Raw genomic sequence first — 20652 nt, forward strand, 5'->3', positions numbered from 1 at the left:
TTAAGTGAGTCAGAGCTGCAGCCTGTGGGCTTTCGTAACTGGGTCCTTGGCATCGTGACCCTTGCTGATACAGCAGGTGCTTGCTTGGGGAACTGGTTTTATATGTCACGCTCTTTAATAATACCCGAGCGGGTTGAAGTCCCAATTCCTGACCCTTGCCTCAAATCTACTAATTACTAATCGATGTGGTTTCTCTCTCCGGTTTTTCTAGAGAGCATGTCCCATAGTTCATGGGACAAGCAAGCAGTTTGTAATTTGTAATCAGCCCCTTAAGCATGCTTTCTCCTGTTAGGAAAGATTCTCCTAGAGAGAACATTAGTTCATTGCAGTCTGATGATGGCGTTCTGTGTATGACTGATGTTTGTTCTTTTTTTTTTTTTTTTAAGCTTCCTTTGGATTTAGAAACTTAAATGAAAGACTCAGTCTGTTCTTATAGAAATTATGACATAAGAATTCTTGTTCTGGGCCGTTCTTTTTTGTTTTTTTAAGTTTATTTAATTTTGAGAGAGAGAACACACACACACACACACACACACACACACACACACACACACACACAACTTGGGAAGGAGCAGAAAGAGAGAGAGAGAATTCCAAGCATGCTCAGTGCAAAGCCTGACACAGGGCTTAGTCTCACGAACCGTGAGAACATGATCTGAACCCAAATCAAGAGTCGAACGCTCGACCGACGGAGCCGCCCAGGCGCCCCTGTTCTTTCTGGGCCATTCCTAAGAGAAATGCTGTGGTCTGTTTTTAGGAATGTTGTTACCAGCACGGCACGTGGGTAGTAAACGAGGCCACCAATTCAGTTCCATCACTTTAGCTGGGGCACACTTAACGAAAAGACCTTTGAAAAGACCTTAACCAAAAGAGAGCCTCATAAGCTGTGTCAGCCTCTAGAATGTTGGGGCTGTGTCTTTCGACGTGGGAAATCAGGTCCATGTTGGCACATAAACCCAGGAGTCCCCAGGGCAGGAAAAGGCCGATGTTCCCTCTGCGGAAACACAGGAAATCTCCCTCGGAATTCATTCCTGCGATTCTTTCAGCAGAGGCCGTTGGACCCCCTTCCGCACAGACGCACTTAAAATTGTTCAGGGGTTTTCGGGCCCCAGAGTTTCTGGAACAGCACAGGCTCTCATAGCACAGGCATTGGGTTTCTCGTTCCTTCTGGAGAGAGCATACCTGTTCCAAGGTAAAGGGGAGGGAGGCCATGAGCCGCCATCAGCTCTGGGGTGCCTTCACCCCCCGCCCCCCAACATGTTGGGGAAGCCTCTCCCGAGGAGCCCGGGGCTCTGGGGGCCAAAGGAAGCTTGCTCTTCTCTGCTGCTTAGCGAGCTGAGGAGGTGAGGTGAGAAAGGCCAGTTCTGGTGCTGGGGAGGCAGCCACAAGAAGGCAGCTCCCTAAATAGCTGGCTAACAAGTTGGTTTGGTTTAGTTGATTGACGTTTCTGTTTGGGCAATAGCTTCTTTTAGAACACTTTTAATTTTTCTAGAACAGCTGTAGTTCCCTCGAATTGAGAGGAAAGCACAGAGATTTCCCTGCCCCCCCGCCCCCCTCCATGCATGATCTCCCCTCTTGTCTACGTCCCCCCAAAGTGGGACGCTCCTTACAGTCAGGAAGCCTGCCGGACACATCCTCCTCCCCCAAAGTCTGTCGTCGATGACCTTGCGGGACCATCTTTCTTTTTTTCTTTTTTTCTTTTTTAATTTTTTGTAACGTTTATTTATTTACTTTTAAATTTTTTTTTTCAACGTTTATTTATTTTTGGGACAGAGAGAGACAGAGCATGAACGGGGGAGGGGCAGAGAGAGAGGGAGACACAGAATCGGAAACAGGCTCCAGGCTCTGAGCTGTCAGCACAGAGCCCGACGCGGGGCTCAAACTCACGGACCACAAGATCATGACCTGAGCTGAAGTCGGACGTTTAACCGACTGAGCCACCCAGGCGCCCCCAGGTCGTGTTTTAAATGAGCCTGGGGAAGGGTCACACCGAGCGGCAGACCCTGCAGGAGATATTGTAAGATCAGCTCATGCTTTCGAACCCAAGTCCTCGTGTTTGTACCAGTGCACGTCCAGCTGCTTAAGTGAAGCCCAGGTTCGGTCCTCGTCAGCTGCGTCCCTCTGGGGGGTCACCGATACAGATGTCCCGAAGGAGAACAAGACAGCTATCAAAGCCTGAGTTCCTGTCACCCCAAAACCTCCTTGCATCCCTGTGGGAGCCCCTCTGTCTTGGCTTGGGCTCTTGCCACTGGGAAAGGATAGTGTGCAGTGTGCTGGAACAGGTTGACTTTGTAATTGGCCTCTGTGTTCTTCGTAAAATTTAAGCACATACGACGGCCAGGCGTCTGGTGTTGAGTTTTATGATCATGCTCTTAACAGTGTTTTGTTTTGCTTTGCTTTGCTGCCTTCTCCTCCCCCCAGTTTTTTTTTTTTTTAATTTTTTTAGAGAGAGAGAGGCAGAGAGAGAGGGAGACAGGATCTGAAGCGAGCTCCGCGCCGACAATAACGAGCCCGACGCAGGGCTCGAACTCAATGAACCCAAGTCAGACACTCAACCGACTGAGCCACCCGGGCGCCCCACCTCCCCCCAATTTAATAGTAAATTTGAGGAGACAGGCCTCCAGCACATAGAATTTTCTGCTTTGGAACTTCTTCCTCCCCCACCCGCCCCCAAAATTTTGTTGAGACACTGCCTTCCACCCTCAGTTCTTGACAATATCGCTGTAACTTGAACATGAGGAGCTCTCTGTGGGAAGGAACCCATCGTGCGTTAAGTGAGATAGCGAAGGCCAGCATGGATCAGTCAGTTCTGGGGGGAAAGCCACTGGACACGCAAGGCAGAGACTTGGGCACCCCCTTCTTTATTCGGGCAGAAAGTGGGTACGTGACTATACTAGCACGTCCGGTTAAGTACCGGCTTGCGTGAGGGCAGGGTGCTTACTTACTCCCAGTAATGGGGGAAAATGCCACCCTGTCCCAGAGCCGGCTGCTCCCTTTGACAGCATCTAATTCAGTGTTTCACATATGTCACCAAGTATTGCATTAAAAGAACAGAAAAGTGACATTACTAGCTTTTGTGTTCTTTCTGGTTTATATTGTAAGAGTAATTCAAATACTTGTCTGGCGGTTTATTTGTGTGTGCTTACCCTGGTGCCGGTAGACTGTGGGTGGAGACAGAGACCGGAAAGGAGCGAGCGTCAGATGGACCGGGGTCCCAGGCCCATCTGCCTTCTCCTGGAGACCCCACCCCTCAGCCTGGGTGACTGAGAAGGGGAGTGTGTAAGTGCCATCAAGGATACACAGGGCATGGGAACAAATAACATGAGGTCACTTTAGCATTGTTAGAAGTCGGCTTTCTGTACTGAGGCTTTTTTTTAAATGTTTTATTGATTTTTGAGAGAGAGAGAGACAGACCACAAGTGGGGAGGGGCAGAGAGAGAGAGGGAGACACAGAATCCGAAGCAGGGTCCAGGCTCTGAGCTGTCGGCACAGAGCCCGACGCGGGACTCGAACCCAGCAGATCATGACCTGAGCCGAAGTCGGACGCTCTACTGACTTGAGCCCCCCAGGCGCCCCTGCGTATGGAAGTTTTCAGTGGAATGTCCTCACATCTTGCAGCTTTTTTGTTGTATTGCATTAATCTCGCTGTCAGAACAAAGATGATTTTTGCCCCGGAGCTGAAGGAATCCAAGCTTACAGTGTTATTAGCTGGTGTGGCTGTGTGTGCTGGGGCACTTGTGAGGGTGGGCACTTCATCAGCCCTACAGATGCCCCATCATAGTCCAGGGGGCCCGGAGTCTCCTGAACTCGGGTGATGCCAGTGTCCCCGAGTATCCCCCAATTCACACACATGCTGTTAATTACTTCCCAGATAGTAGGTGGGAGCAAATACTGTCATAGAGGAGATGGCTCTAAAAAGTTGTTTTGGGGACAGCTGGGTGGCTCAGTCGGTTAAGCATCCACTTCAGCTCAGGTCACGATCTCATGGTTTGTGAGTTTGAGCCCCGCGTAGGGCTCCGCACTGACAGTCAGAACCTGAAGCCTGCTTTGGATTCTGTGTCTCCCTCTCTCTCTCCCCCTCCCCCGCTCACGCTCTGTCTCCCTCTGTTTCTCTCAAAAGTAAATAAACACTTAGAAAACTAAAAAAGAAATCAGAGGAAAGACGTATGCTTTTTGAAAGGTGTATATGCTCCATTGCTTGGGAAATTTTAGGAAAGAGAGGTCGGCTTTAAATATAAAAGCATTCTGCCCAGCAGATATAAAAGAGGCAAATGAAATCTTTGGAGGAATCCACACTGTTATTCTTTTCCCATGGTAAATAATCCCCTGTGGTGGGGGACATTATGAAAATCTTGGACATTCAAACTAGGGCATTTTCTTAGTTGTTTTTTTTTTTTTTTTTTTTTTTTTAAGGCATGCTTTTTTTTTTTTTTTTAGCTATCATCTTCAACTTAAAATCTTCAGTTTTTAAGATACATTATAATTTTGAATAACTGAAAGTCTAGTTTTTAGTGATCTCACTTGTGCTAACTGACCTCCTAGGATTCAACTCAGCATATCCATGGATTAACTACAAGTGTAGCTCTTTCCCCCGCTCTTACGGGTTTGATCTACTGGACGCTCTTTCAGCTCTGTTGTTTACTAGTGTTGCAGATGTTACGACTGTGTCGTCCAGTACAGTCATGCGTCAGGAATTCACGAGCTGCCGTTGCCCTTGATAAGCATGACCAGACAGAGGACTGCACATTCACCTGCTGGTTCGTGTGTTTGTCCCTTCCCAAGCTTGACCGAAGGGAGAGTGCAAACATCCCTAATTAATGTGATTTGTTTCCATTTTTGCAGCCATGCAATGATGGACCTGCTGGTTGAACTTTGCCTTCAGAACCACCTGAATCCATCCCACCATGCCCTGGAGATCCGGTCTTCGGAAACCCAACAGCCTTTGAGTTTTAAGCCAAACACTTTAGTTGGGACCCTGAATGTGCACACTGTGTTTCTCAAAGAGAAAGTTCCCGAAGAGAAGGTTAAGCCTGGCCCACCTAAAGCACCTGAGGTCAGTAGGACAGGCGGACCCTTTGTCACCTGAGGACATATGCAGACACCTGTGGCCCAGGGGTTGAGGAGGGGGCTGGTGGGGCCCCTCTTATCTAAGGAACACCTGCAGACAGCTGTTGTTGGAACGCCTACTAACAACGCTGGGCAAAGTGAGGCCCTAACTGGGCTTCTTTTCAAAGATGGAAGTAAACTGAGCTTAATAACATTCACGGTTGTAACTTTGCTCCTTCGGATGTTATAGAAGAGGAATTAGTCTAGACCAGAGCCATCCACTGGAACTTTCTGCACAGATGGGAATGGTCTGTAACCCTGCATGTTCCAAGGAGGCCGCCCCTGGCGCGTGTAGCTAGTTATTAAGCAGGTGCGATGCAACTTGTGTGATTGAGAAACTGAGCTCTTAATTGTATTTAATTATAATTCTTTTACATTGGAATAACCACAAGGATCCAGTGGCTACCATGTTGAATTAGATAGAACCACTCTAGAAAATCCTAGGTCTTTCAGTCCAAGGAAGCTATGGCAATACAGGGAAGATTTGAACTTCTCCTAGACAGAGGAAAAACAGGAGTTTTCCCTTTTGAGAAACTGACGTCCGAAATTTGTACTCAATGCACTTGGGGAATATCTCATACACAGATTTATTTCAGGCTTTTGGTTATTGGTTAAAATGAACTCCAGCTGTTTATGGTACTTCTTAATAAAGCTTTGCTGTGAATCTTTTAACGCCATTGGAAAGCTTTTAGGTGCTTGGAATATCTACTAAATTTTTCTGCTTTTAAACATGGCAGTTTGGCCAGCAGTTCATCTTCTGTACGTTTTTAGGTTTGGGTGATTAATAAATTATAATTGGTGCCATCAACACTCTGGAAAGGGGCATGGGATCCAACTAACTATTCAGCACACACTTAGTGGATCTACTCTTCAGGGCGTTCGGACAATGTCGAGTCAGTAAAGGCCAAGAAAAAGTTGCCTTTATGAACCTTTGGCATATTAAAATTTTTTTGACCGGTCCGTTTATCAGTAGACATTTAGAATCAGGTGTAGTCAAACCGATTGGTTTTTTCCCTGATTATAATGGCTCTCATTATATGTTTATTACATGTATATGTCTGTTGTATGCCTCTTATATATTTTCAGCTTAAATATGTGTATGTAGTATATGTACACAAAAATATGTATATACACAGACATGTATACATACCGTATACAGTTATAGAGATATTAATATATTTATGTGGGTCTTTGGCTATTTGAACAAAAATTTGATATCTTGGGGTTTTTTTTAGGATTTTTCTTGAAATTGAATTATTCGTGATACTTTCAAACGATTTTCATGTAGACAATATGTGCAGGTGCCTTGTGTTCAGGTCTGTTGGGATTCTTGAAAGATGGTAGTTAGGTGTAGGTGTTAAATTACAAATCAGGATCCCTCCCGATGTCCATTCCCTTGTGTTGTTAGCAGTTTGTTCCTTAGTGAGCAAGTCTATGGTCAGTGGTTTATTCCAGGTGCATATTGTTCACTACTGAGTCTGCCATTTCCGCCCATGACCCACTCAGTTTCGGGAGAAGGGCTCAGGCTGCCCCAGATCTTGCCGTACTCATTCTAGAACATCAATAGGGGTTGGAGCCGCGTGCAAACACGCCCTTATAGAATACTTTCGTCCGGTATGTTCTTCCAGAAATCCGTGCGCTTGGTAGTGAATTACCTGCGAACGCAAAAGGCCGTGGTGCGTGTGAGCCCCGAGGTGCCGCTCCAGAACATTCTCCCGGTCATCTGTGCAAAGTGTGAGGTCAGCCCAGAGCACGTGGTCCTCCTCAGGGACAACATCGCCGGGGAGGAGCTGGAGCTGTCCAAGTCCCTCAACGAGCTGGGGATCAAGGAACTCTACGCGTGGGACAATAAACGAGGTGAGGCCGCCCTGCGTCTTTGACGCCCGCTGGGGGAGAGCCCGGGCGGGAATCACCGTGCCTGGATTTTCAGGCCACTCAAGCTTCGTCCAGAGTTGAAGTGGGCAGAAAGTAAATTTGGTCTGTTCCTGTTCCCCTCGATTGTAATGATGCATCCCCCCCCATCCTGAGCCTGTCCTGCTCATTCCTTGTCTCCCTCGAGCTTCCTTGACGTGAATAAAAACAGGCCCTGGACCGGAACTACTCACAAAGCCTGCATGAACCAGTGTCTCTCGGATTTCTTTTTCAGTACCTGCCCGAAGTCTCAAACATTGCTCATTGTCAGAACCAGCTGACAATTCAGCTTTTTCTGAAACTGCCCGAATGAATTATAGTTCAGGAGATCAGTCCTCGAGAACCACCCACAAAGCCACGTGGGGCTTCCTCAGCGTTGATGCCAGAGACACCTACTGCTCGTGTGAATTTGGTACTTGACCTGACGGCCCAGAGCCTCTGGGGGAGTGGCCACTCTCGAGACCGCTCGCTGTTGGCACAGAGGCTGATAGGTGTATAAGCAGATTTCCCTGATTGACACAAAGGGCTGACCATATTGAAACAGCTGTCAGACCAAAATAAATCAATGAATGAGCAAGTGAAAAAAAAAAAATACATAGCCCTTGACTTTAGAACTTACTAAAACGAACTTCATATAAGTGCCTTTTAATGAGGCTCATTTGATCTGTTGCCTTGTATTTATTCCACAGATACCGAGTGGGTAGGGTTTTTAAAGTATAAACCATCCTGTTTTTTCGTGTTTTTCTAGCGTCCTTCAGATTCTTCCGGGAAAATCTGTTTCTCTTATTACTGATGTCATTGCAAAATCAGTGATCATCATGGAATCTCTCTCCTCTGCCAAATCTCCCACAGGTTCTGGACCCCAGGTCTCATTTGCCATTTGAGGAAGGGTTTTAGCTCAGTCACATATAAAATGCATAGACTATTTATTCCTGCAAAAAAAAAAAAAAAAAAAAAAACAGAGAGAGAGAGAGTGCTCTGACATTTGAGAGCAATGCATCTTGTGTTTTATGCCGCATCTCTCAAAAACTCAGACAAGATTATTCCCAGCATCTGCTCCGAGGGTTGGATATAGTGGGCGTGTCTGTCAGGCTCTTATCAGCCCTGTTTAAATTTGGTTTCTGTGCCTCTTTGGAAATACAGCTTTCATTTGGTAAGACAAGAAAAAAAGGAGAAAAGGAAAGAAAAGAAAGAAAAACTGTCCCCACAAATAGGTGAAAGCAAAAAGCTTGCACAAACACGCGTTTCTCTTCTAGGTCAGTCATCAGCTCTATCTGATGGGACCCCAGCAGCGTCCCCAGAAAATAAAGGAGTAACAGCCGGCACGGGCATGGTGGGTGACCGGCCCCTGCCCGGGACACGGTGTCTCTTTCATCTGGACCGTATGGTGCCATGTGCTATGCCGGCTGTGCAGTATTTGATTATCATCCCGCCAAACGCCTTTATCCCTACTGGCAGTCAAGTATTTGGGAAGAAGGGAGAACATTCCGGAAGATGTCTGCGGGGAGCCCTCTCTCTAGGCCCCTCTTGCATTACATCCCCTCCCCAGCCAGCAGCTGCTCCAGAGCGGGCAGGGCCAAGGCCGGAGGCGGGGCCAAGGCCGGAGGCGGGGCCAAGGCCAGGGGCGGGGCCAAGGCCGGAGGCGGGGCCTTGCTAGGCAGAGGCCCAACTCTTCTGGAATTCCCGGGGTTGGCAGCCTGGAGAAGCAGAAGGCTTTGCTGCCACCTGCTTCCATGGGAGCTCTTAGCAGCCCGGCAGCTGCGGGCTGGAGGAGATCAGGGGCTGGGGACTTGGCCCCTCTCCTGCAGGGGCGCAAACAGCACCCCCCTTCCCTCCCCCGCCCGGGGCCTGCAGGGGGCGGGGGCCGAGGCTGTACTCAGGGGCTGGTGCAGACTAGCGAGGCTTGCCCTCACTTTCTCCTTGCCTGCTTTTTCCAGTTCTTCTGACCAAAACTCAGTCGGAGCCTTCCCTGAGCTGTCAAGGTACAGTGAACCTGCAGGCCTGCTCCCACCCCAGCTGGACTTTGCATGGCTCTGGGCTAGGACGATGCATGCAAGTGCACTGGCGTAGAGGAGCTGAGGGAACGCAGGCTTGCCGCGCCGGGCCTCCGGGGGCACGTCTGTCAGCTGCTACGCGGCTTCGGTTTGGCGTCTTGACACCCTGGTTGCCTAAGAGAAGAATGTCCCTTGTGTGGGGGTTCGCTCTGTGGGTCCACCCGCTACGCAGTGAAGGAGGCCGTTGCAGAAGATGGGTCCTTCTGGAATACACAGTTTCAGGGCAGAGCAGAAGTAGCACTTGCAGAAGATGCCCCATTTTCCTTTTCACCCGTGCCCACCGGTGCCCACGAGGTCCATCCTGTCTGCTGCAGAATTTGGGGCAGTGTAGATCGTGAAGTCTAATCTTTTCTGTCGTAGAAGCGTATATACACGATCATTCTGGCTTTTGGATTTCTTCTGACATTTATCGTAAACCTTATGTATGCTCACATACACCTATATTTACACGTACATGCACACGTATACATGGATACATATAGTCACATTGGAATTTTATTTAAATGTTTTTATTTACCTATTTTTGAGAGAGAGAACACAAGCAGAGCAGGGGCAGAGAGAGGGTGAGACACAGAATCGGAAGCAGGCTCCAGGCCCTGAGCTGCCAGCACAGAGTCCAACGCGGACTGGAACCCATAAACCACAAGATCATGACCTGAGCCGAAGTCGGATGCTTAACCGACTGGGCCACCCAGGCACCCCTGTATATTGGAATTTATGTGACCTCTTTGAACTCTCCACACACACACACACACACACACACACACACACACCCAAGTTCATTCAAGTCCCGGTGAGTGTTTGTCTTTTATGTACAAAAGTTTAATGAAACAGATCTTGGTGTTGGTCTGGAAACACAGCCCGTGGGTGTGGGCTCTAACACTGCGGTGGCCCAGGCCACCCTGCACACTCCTTGTCTGCTGAGGTTTACTCTGTCCTACCGTGCAGACAAGTCTGGCGGACAGAAGGATCCGCCCCCGAGAAGCACGGTGAATGGCCGTTGTTTGGGGCAGGAACCTCCTGTCTGTGAAGGCTTCCTCAGTTCACCCGGGTCTGATCTGGGGCAATAGGCAGACGGAGGTCAGCACGGCTCCGATCGGCGCTGTGCACACAGGCTCGTGACGGGCCACGCATCTGCAGGATGCAGGCCTACGTCTCCTCTCGTGCTTGCTCGCTCGCTCGCGCCTGTGCCCTGGCCGCTGAACGGCCCTGACCTTCCATTTTCCTCGTCCGGAAGAGTGAGTGGTTTGGATGAGCTGGTTATTTCAGGGCCCCTGCAGCCCCATTCCATCCCTCCGCGCCGCTCCGTTCATCTCTGTTGTTCTCCGAATCCCGTTAATGTTTCGGCGCGGTTGTGTGCACGCTTACAGATTGAGCACGTCCTCCTCGAAACTTTGATTCGTGTTTAACTTCTAGTAAATCAGCGTAAACCGGACGAAAACAGGTTCCGGGCTCAAATTGTGTGTTTGGAACCAGGGAGTGTATGTGTTCTCCCAGCCGGGCTGTGTGTCCGTGGCCAGGTGCTGGCTGTGACATGTGGCGGCCACCTGCCGACACTTGGGCTGACGGGAACACGGAGGGACACCCAGTGCTCTGGCTCCCTCCTGCATTGTTGCCAGGGCCCAGAGGCCTCACAGAAGGCGCCTCTCAGTACAGAGTCGCCAATCCCTCGCCCCCCACCTAAGACCATCCGCCTGGGGGCCCTGCTGCCTCCAGACAGCCACCGCCTGCGGCCACACAAGAGTGTGCCTCTCGGATCACCGCGGGCAGCTCTGGCGGCTGGGCCGCCCCTCGGCCATCCAGTCTTGCGGACTTGGTGACCAACCTCTACTGCTATTCAGGGAAAGAAAAAAGAGGCTTGATTGCGCGACAGTTTCCTGATCAGTCTGTCATTTCCGTGGTTGGTGTAATACCCGGTGTGCCAGTGACACGTTCCCTCGTTCGCCTGCCGAGTTCTATGATACCACACATTTACTACCTCGGCCTCACGTGGCCCTCAATGCTAGACACACGATCGATTATAAATACACCTGTCGACGCCTACTGTTGTTCACCTGGGTGTAGTTTTACCACAGCTCAACCTTTGTAGCTCGGTGCCTGGCGCGGCGGGTTTCAGTGCGATCAGCCGTGAAATCTGTGCACACGCGCGTGTGTGTGCGCGTGTGTGTGTGTGTGGATGCATGCCTCGCGATGGGAGTCGCTCGCTCACTGATCTGGATCGGAGGGCACCTGTGGCTTGGCTGGAGTCGCCTGCACGTAACCGAGGGCCTGGGCCTCGGCACTAAACCCTGGGCCTTTGCCGCTCCCAGAAGAATTTAAGGAATGAGGGTGCTTGGGTTTTACTTTGCTGGGGAGGCAGCATTAGCGTTCATGCGTTTGCTACTAACGTACCGGCTCTCATGTGTGTGCTCTCATCGGAGGATGAAATTTTAGGCCAGCAGATAAAGAAGCTCCCTGCTGTTTACCTTGTTTGGGTTGATGTTCTGAGAGCAGACTATGTGATCCCAGTCCAGATTTTCCTACCCGTGGATTGGCGGTCAGGCTGTCTAGCAGCTGGCAGTGGGCCAGGAAGTTCATGTTTCTGTCCCTCAGGAACACCCCAATGTCCCCCCCTCTTGGCATCTCTGGGTGCCTTGGAAGAGAAGAACCGGATGAGTTCATGACAGAGGCCTGGCGTCAGGTGGCAAAGCGGTGTGCCCTCGGCGCTCCTGACCCCCGTTCTGCTGGTTCTCAACCACAGCCCGGCAGCAGAAGCACCGGGGGTTAGCGGGGAGTGAATGCGGGGCGCTGGGCCCCACCCCAGAGGCAGGGGTCTGGAACTGGCCCAAGTCCTCAGTGACGCCATGATGCCGTCAGCTGCCCGACAAGTCTGGGCTTCGACGTCCCTGTCTGGGGGCTCCTGGAGAATGTCATCGGGAAGGAAGACCTTCGGGTTGAGGTCGTAGAAAGCAGATCTGGAAACACGAATCCTGGCAGGTCACATAGGGTTATGTCAGCTACCACCTGGGTAAACCATCGCGGCCAGTCCATGTTCTGGAAACGAGTGGCCTTTTTAAAGCCAGAAAGCTATTGATTTATTTTATTTAGTGAGTGTTTGTACCTCACTTATAATTCCAAAAGAGGATGTTTAACACAGATGGCCCCGTCCTAGTCACCAGTCACGTGTGGCCCTTAGGCACGTGGAGTGTGGCCAGTCTGAGCTGAGATGTGTGCTGTGACCCGCACACTCAGCACCAAAATGAATTAAAAAAAATTTGTTTATGTATGTTTATTCTTGAGCAAGAGACAGAGTGTGAGCAGGAGAGGGGAGAGAGAGAGAGAGAGAGAGAGAGAGAGAGAGAGAGACAGACAGAATCTGAGGCAGGCTCCAGGCTCTGAGCTGTCAGCACAGAGCCCAGCGTGGGGCTTGAACCCACAAACCGTGAGATCATGATCTGAGCCAAAGTTGGGCACTTAACCAACTTAGTCACCCACATGCCCCACCACCAAAATGAATTTAAAACTTCTCATTAATGGGGACCCTGGGTGTCTCAGTGGGTTAACAGTCTGACTTTGGCTCAGGTCATGATCTCACGGTTCCTAAGCTCGAGCCCCACATTGGGCTGTCAGCTCAGAGCCCTCTTCAGATCCTGTGGCCCCCTCTCTCTCTGCCCCTACCCTGCCCTCTCTTTCTCTCAAAAAACAATTTCATTAATAATTTCTCTCTCAATTATCTAATGGCATGATAATATTTTAGAAATATTAGATTACACAAATACATTATTAACATCACACCTGGTTGTTTTTGACGCAGCCTCTAGAGAATGTAAAACAGCGTGTGTGATTTACTTCATTTTTCTAGTGGACGGTTCCACCCTAGAACTGCTTGATTGATTTGTTTTTATCATTCATGCACAGGGTTCAATCCCACCCAGAGGAAAATGCCACCCAACTCACTGAAAATTGTGAGAACCTTTAGTGATTTCATAAATGGGACTTGGAGGCTTTGAGGTGGTTTGAAATGCTTTTTTTTATTAAAAATTTGTTTCCATTTATTTAATTTTGTGAGACTGAGCACAAGCAGGGGAGGGGCGGAGAGAGAGAGGGAGACACAGAATCCGAAGCAGGCTGCAGGCTCTGAGCTGTCAGCACAGAGTCCAACGCGGGGCTCGAACCCACGAACCGTGAGATCATGACCTGAGCCGAAGTCAGACAATTAACTGACTGAGCCACCGAGACACCCCTCAAAATGCTTTGAAAGAAATAGCTGCTGGTTTGTCCTATAAAAACCAAAATAAAGTTTAAGGGTGGAGGACTCATTTATCGAAATGTTTAAAGTGTGGTGTTTAATCTCATTCCATAGACTGATAATAACGATACTTTTCTTTTCTCCGCAGAAACCTTTAGAAAATCATCGCTTGGCAACGATGAGACAGATAAAGAGAAGAAAAAATTTCTGGGATTTTTCAAAGTTAATAAAAGAAGCAGTAGTAAGGTAATGGGCTGAATACACGTATGATTCTGCATTACGTAAAAATAGTTGCGTGGGATGTTTGTACTCACCCTATCTTGGAATTTTTCTAAATATTTGTAGGAATATTAATTTCTTCAGGTGAAAGGGAACTTATTCATATGCAGGAAAGTGACTGACATACATCCAGACTTGATTCCTAAAGCAGGGTGATAATGTTGTGTTCGCCAGTGGGACCCAAAGCCACGAGCCCTGCTCTGCAGGCTCGTGCACGGCACCTGGTGTCAAAAAGGTAATATTTTGCTAATCCCTAGTATTTGCTCCTTCCTAGTAAGTGAGACTAAAAAGACAAAAGCGGTCCGGCCACTGGCGGGCTCTGATTCCATATTTGTACCCGGTTCCAGGCAGAGTGGGAGGGCAGCCTTTTGCTGGTGAGAAACCCCTGTGCCCACTGCCCGGACCTGTGCATCTCATTTCCCCGGTTCAGGAGGCCGAGGGAGGGGACGGTTCAGACCGCTTTGCTGATGAGGATGGGAAGCAGGAAATAACGGTGCTCGGGGTCTGGGCTTAGATCCGGGCTGCACAGCCCACAGCACCCCCGGCCCGCGGTGGTTTCTGGTTCAGAGGAGGGAGGGGCAGCGAGCTCCAGGGTGAAAGCCAAGGTCAAGTGTGGCTCAGGAGCTTGGCCTCCCGCAGGTGTCTGTTGCCTTTGGCAGTGACCCACACGCACCGGCTCATTTTCCTCCTCGTGTGTCCTGATGCTTTGATTTTGGTTTTGTGAGTCTCTTTTTTGTTACTGGTTACATGCCCTTTCCCTGATGTTGCCAGGTGTCCTTTGAAAATCAGTGTTCGTGGTACTTCTCTCAAGATCCTTGATGCTTTCCTTCTCTCTATCCCGTATTCCCTCCCAGCCCCTCCTCCCCCTTCCCCCTTCTCCTTTCTCTCCTCTCCCCCTTCCTCATCCCCTCTTCCTTTCTCTCTCCTCCCCCTTCCCCCTCTTTTCTCTCCCCTCCCCCACCCCCTCCTCCTTTCTCTCCCCTCCCCTCCTCACCCCCTCTTCCTTCCTCTCCCATCACCTCCCCCCTTTCTCTTCCCTCCCCTCCTCTTTTCTCCTTTTTTTTTTTTTCTGGTCAGGTCAGGATTACTTGAAATTACAGATTCCGACTTTTGCGTTTGAATTTACCTTCACTCTATAAATGTGGGGCTTCTGGGTTCCTGAAATTTGGGAGATCACATTTTCCAAGACTGCGTTCCTCGCTGTCCTCCTTGATCCTGATGGAACCAAGTCATAGTAAAACCTACCATTTCCTCACACGGGGATCTCAAGAGTCCTCTGGAGTCTTACTCCTTTGGAGGGAAGGAACTGCCAGCAAAGCCAGTAAAAAAAACCAAGAAATGCTTTTGTTTTTAGCAAAATAAGGTCACCTGTGGCGTGGGGGTGGGAGGCTGCCTGGCTTACGCCACTGCCGGGGACCCTGGGAAAATGCCAAGGCTGCGGGACTCTTTCTGTCCTGGCGTCTTGGCGCTGTCCCCGTCAGGCTGCGCTTAGTGTCCCTTCTTCTGCACCTCCTCTCTCCCTTACTTTGTTTTATTTTGCCCTCGACTTCTCTTACCGGAGTATCTGTGGTTTGTGGCCCCAGCCTCTCCAGGCCTTGTTCCTCTTCACTTCCTGGATTGAGAGGCTATGCTAAATGCAGCTTAGCTTCGTCTTCTGGAAGCCTGCCGAGGGGTAGTATCCAGCCCATTGCACAGTCGAGGAAGCGCAAGCTGCATGCCCCTGAGCTGACCACGGTCCAAGTCCGCACCGGCCTGTCCTTCCAGTGCCCTGGCTCTTCCTCCCTTACTCCCACTGTACTTGGTTCACACTTTTCTTCATGAATCCTAGGAGGGTTGGGTGAAATCATTACTTTTTTAAAGTTTTTTTTAATATTCTATTTATTTTTGAGAGAGAGAGAGATAGAGCATGAGCGGAAGAAGGGGCAGAGAGAGAGGGAGACGCAGAATCCGAAGCAGGGTCCAGGCTCCAAGCTGTCAGCACAGAGCCCGATGCGGGGCTCGAACTCACAAACTATGAGATCATGACCTGAGCCAAAGTCGGACGCTTAACCGACTGAGCCATCCAGGCGCCCCGGGCAAAATCATTAAGTGATTCCTAAAATGTTATGATGCCAGATAGTCTACACACATCTCAAGAGAACAGAACACTGAGAATGGAGAAATGCCAAGGCAATTTGAAGCTAACATAGGTCTTTGCAGTATCTCCTTAAAAGCAAAAAAATATATACGTGTGTGTGTGTGTGTGTGTGTGTGTGTGTGTGCGCGCGCGCATGTAGTCTCAACAAGGATATACTTAAGGGATAGCATTTTGGCTGAAGTAGCTGAGGGTGCATATCTCTCCTTATTATAAAGCTTTGGTATCTTAGGGGCACCTGGGTGGCTCAGTCGGTTGAACGTCTGACTTCAGCTCGGGTCAGGATCTCACGGTTCATGAGTTTGAGCCCCATGTTGGGCTTAAATGCTGTCAGCCCAGAGCCCACCTGGGATCCTCTGGTCCCCTCTCTCCCTGCTCCCCCACTCATGCTCCTCTCAAAAAATAAAAATAAAACTTTGGTATTTTCATTTTTGGTATTTTAAACTTGGGAGTTTCATTTTAAAACATGGTAATTTTCTACTATCTGGACATTATTTATTCTTGTAACTCAGCAGTTCTGAAAAAGTACCTAAGAATCACCCTAAGACCTCGCCTAACAATTGGATTCTTGGGTCTTCTCCCCAGAGATTTTCATGGGGGGGGGTATCAAAAGCTGTATCTCCTGCTGCGCCCTGTGATTCTGTAGCCGGTGGCCAGTGAACCATCAATGCGAAACATCGTTTTTCACGATGGAGCGAGATACCATGATTGTTTATCTTTTGTGGACAGAGAGTGAGATGTTCGGTGAATTATTTCTGCTGCACTCACTGAGCAGATTAAGAAAGCCCCAACCAACACTTGTTACTTAACTGGTTTCGGAGCCCACTCATTCGGCCCAGACGCACTAACTACTGTTTTCTTGTGAGTTTTCCAAGTGGACGATATGCTTTTGGGAAAATGCAAAAAGAAAATGCCTCCCCGTGAGTCATGGATTTCACAACCAGTTTTCAGATCAGTGAGCACTTTGGTTAGGGGCTTCTGGGTTCCTGAGCGGAGGGATGAGGCCCAGGATTCCCATCTAGAGTCTGCTGCCTTGAGGACCACGCTGGTATCTTTGGCTGCAGTAATCGCTGAGGATGACTTTCGACCTGGGCTTGCTTGACCTTTGACCTGGAGATGACCTGACGCGTGTCTGTGTTCCAGGCGGAGCAGATCGGGCGGTGCGGGCTGGACGGCGATGGGGACCCGTCACGGTCGGCTTTGGGAAGGGGCTCGAATGTGAGTACTAACCCCGCAGGGGCTTCTTGCTAACCGGGCGTGCTTCTCGCTGCTTCAAGGAACCTTCTAAAAATGGAATCCTAGATTCGTTTGGTTGTTAGGTTTTTGTGCTTTCAGTCTGGATAAATGCACAAAGCTGCACATGGGCTACTCGATTACCTGTCCGTGCTACGCCTGGAGCAGGTACCAGTCCGCACGGTCAGGAGGATCCTCGCTTAGAAGGACTGAACTTACGCTCTCCGGACTCACTCCTGTACGCTCAGGAGGAGCTAATGGTTTGGGGGCCACCTGGCCCTCTTTCCCACCCTGAATCCACCAGTTCCCAAACTCTTCAACTACGCTTTGAAGGGAAATTTATTCAAGTTTTATGTATTTATTTTTTTAGTTTTATTTTGAGAAAGAGAAACAGGGGAGAGAGAGGGGGAGAGAGAGAGGATCCCAGGCGGGATCCCCACTATTCGCACGGAGCCCAATGTGGGGCTCGAACTCACGAACCATGAGATCATGACCTGAGCTGAGATCAAGAGTCCAACGCTTAACTCACTGACCCACCCAGGCGCCCCGAAAGGATTTGTTAAAACTACCTGTGCCCTCATGTTTCAAAGTTGGCATGTAAAACTTTTCTTCATAATTAAAAAAAGTTTTTTCACGTTTACTTATTTTTGAGAGAGAGAAAGAGACAGAGAGACAGAGTGCGAGCAGGGAGGTACAGAGAGGAGAAGGAGACACAGGATCTGAAGTGGGCTCCAGGCTCCGAGCTGTCAGCATAGAGCTTGACGTGGGGCTCAAACCCACAGATGACGAGCTCATGACCGGAGCCCAAGTCAGAAGCTTAACTAACTGAGCTACCCAGGTGCCCCAAACCTTTTTTTCACGATTTTAAATACTTGAAGGAAAAGAATTCATAGTATGTTACAAATGCTGACATTTAAAGTATATCTAATAAAGATATGCTTTACCATCACATTTTAAACATTACATGGGCAAACCCTTCTACAGCGATAAGAAATTTTGCATTATTTTCCTTTTCCGTTCTGCCGGTCCCCATGTAATATTCTGTTCTAGTCAATATATATTTTATGCTTAAAGGTCTTTCATAAAGGCTTAAATGAAATGTAAGATAAAAACGTCTATAGAAATTGGATTCTTTTAAATTTCACGTGATCATATGATGGCTCGGAGCCTGGAGCCTGTTTCCGATTCTGTGTCTCCCTCTCTCTCTGCCCCTCCCCTGTTCATGCTCTGTCTCTCTCTGTCCCAAAAATAAATAAAAACGTTGAAAAAAAAATTAAAAAAAAAAAAAATTTCACGTGATCATAAAGCTTTAAGTAGAAAAACATTCTTACAGATTAAGTTCACATTACAGCTGCAGATAAATAAAAACAGTATAAATATGTTATGACTTTTGATATATAATTGTTGAGCATGAAAAGAAGTTTTTTTTATTTTGAGTGGGGGAGAAGGGCAGACAGAGAGAGAGAGAGGAGTCCCAAACAGGCTCCATACTGGCTCAGCACGGAGCCGGACACAGGACTCGATCCCACAGACTGTGAGATCACAATCGGAGCTAAATGAAGAGTCAGACGCTCAACCAACTGAGCCACCCAGGTGGCCCTGAGAAGTTAATTTTTTTGAAAAGATGTCACCTTTTAATAAGACACAAAGTATTTTTTTCCATTTATTTAATATATCCATTAATGAACATAATTTATGGATAAATCTAGATAAGCTTCCACATTAATTTTGGGACTCTTTTATATTAAGCCTTGAAAAATATTTTACATAAATAAGTCTACAAAGAAGGAAAAGTTCAGCTGTCTGCAGTTCCTGCAGGTTATTCACAGAGTGATCTATTTTGAAAACGGTTTTGAATGGACTTTTTTTTTCTTAATTTTTTAATGTTTGTTTATTTTTGAGAAAGAGACAGAGCGCGAGCAGGGGAGGGGCAGAAAGAGAGGGAGGCACAGAATCCGAAGCACGCTCCAGGCTCTGAGCTGTCAGTACAGAGCTGACATGGGGCTCAAACCCACGAACCGTGAGATCATGACCTGAGCCAAAGTTGGACACTTCACTGACTGAGCCACCCAGGAGCCCCTCGAATGGTGTTTTATCTCTACCTGATTAAGTTCTTTTCAAATTTGTCAACAGACAAGATTTGGAGGCCATTTGACTGGTAAAGGACTTGTTATTCAATCACCCTGGAGTTATTGACTTCTGGGAGGTATAAGAAAAACCTTAAGCAGACTCATCAAATAATAATTATACTCATTCCTTGTAGGCATTTTTTTAAATACCGTTTGAAGACTTCCTTCCTGAAGGAACAAACGTGATAGAAACAGGCGTAGACATCAAATAATATATGTGAAGAATTAAAAAATTTTCCTTTATGTTTATTTATTTCTGAGACAGAGAGAGACAGAGCATGAGTGGGGGAGGGGCAGAGAGAGAGAGGGAGACACAGAATCCGAAGCAGGCTCCAGGCTCCGAACTGTCAGCACACAGCCCGACGTGGGGCTCGAACCCACAAACCATGAGATGATGACCTGAGCTGAAGTCGGTCACTCAACCGACTGAGCCACCCAGGCGCCCCATACATTTAGGTATGATGTAATTATTGAAATGATATGCATTGTTTCTAGATAAAAGTGTAAAAAGTAACAAAAAAAAAAGACCAGTTTGACATCATACTCTTTTTTTTCCTTGTTCTAGTTTTCTGTAGTCTGAAGTTAGACTTCCCAGCTGCTGATTTTACTAACATGTTGATCTGGGCTGGAGAGTAGCAAAGCTGACCGTTTTCTTTTTCTTATTTTATGGAGATACAGTTGACGGGGAACATGCTGTTATTTATAGGCATGCGACATAATGATCTGATGTATGTATGTACCATGAAATAATCACCACAGAGAGCTTAATGTCCCCACTCCCCAAGATATTGTGACTCTAGGTGGTGATGGATGTTATAGGCACTTTCTGAACCCAATACATTATCAGCAGGGTTCAAGGAAATTGAAATATTGTCAGCATTCCCTCACATTTGCCAATATAGTGGGGTTTTTTTAAATTTTATTTTATTTTAGAGAAAGCAAGAGAGGGAGAGCACGAGTTGGGGAAGGGGCAGAGGGAAAGAGAAAGAGAATCTCAAGCAGGCTCCAGCCTCAGTGCAGACCCGACGCGGGGCTCGATCCCATGACCCTGGGGATCAAGAGTCGGACACTCAACCGACTGAGCCATCCAGCCATTGGCCCCGCCAATACAGCATTTTTTAATGAAATTAAAAAAAAAATTTCATCCCAAATTTTATTTTATTTTATTTTTTAACGTTTATTTATTTTTGAGACAGAGAGAGACAGAGCATGAACGGGGGAGGGCCAGAGAGAGAGGGAGACACAGAATCTGAAGCAGGCTCCAGGCTCTGAGCAGTCAGCACAGAGCCCGACGCGGGGCTCGAACTCACGGACCGCGAGATCATGACCTGAGCCGAAGTCGGACGCTTAACCGACTGAGCCACCCAGGCGCCCCTCATCCCAAATTTTAAATCTGTTTTTGTCAAGATCTGGGGCTTATAGCCACTTTGGTTTATGGAGAAAGTTTGCGCTATAAACGAATTGGCGAAACAAGCCCTTATTTTCCAACCAAGAAGCCAAATCAAATTTAATTTGGGTTAAAAAAGAAAACTCACATCATACTTTAAAATTTAAGTGAATGTGTTAATACATGTCCCC

General features: G+C 48.1%; 1 protein-coding gene across 12 annotated transcripts in view; it reads left to right on the forward strand.

Moving 5' to 3' along the window:
• Positions 1-20652, forward strand: part of COBL (cordon-bleu WH2 repeat protein) — a 267995-nt gene that overhangs the window by 106722 nt on the left and 140621 nt on the right. For 5 of the 12 annotated variants that reach the window (XM_086697069.1, XM_086697068.1, XM_086697070.1 and 2 more), the window contains exons 3-7: positions 4843-5053; positions 6735-6963; positions 8955-8999; positions 13448-13545; positions 16856-16930. In XM_086697069.1, the coding sequence (XP_086553195.1) occupies positions 4843-5053; positions 6735-6963; positions 8955-8999; positions 13448-13545; positions 16856-16930 (658 nt within the window). The remainder of the gene's footprint in view (positions 1-4842; positions 5054-6734; positions 6964-8954; positions 9000-13447; positions 13546-16855; positions 16931-20652) is intronic. The other 7 variants (XM_086697074.1, XM_086697075.1, XM_086697079.1 and 4 more) reach the window with 3 other exon arrangements.

This window comes from Puma concolor, chromosome A2 (genome assembly GCF_028749965.1).
Source record: "Puma concolor isolate L17-30 chromosome A2, mPumCon1.1.hap2, whole genome shotgun sequence".
Lineage (NCBI taxonomy): Eukaryota > Metazoa > Chordata > Mammalia > Carnivora > Felidae > Puma > Puma concolor.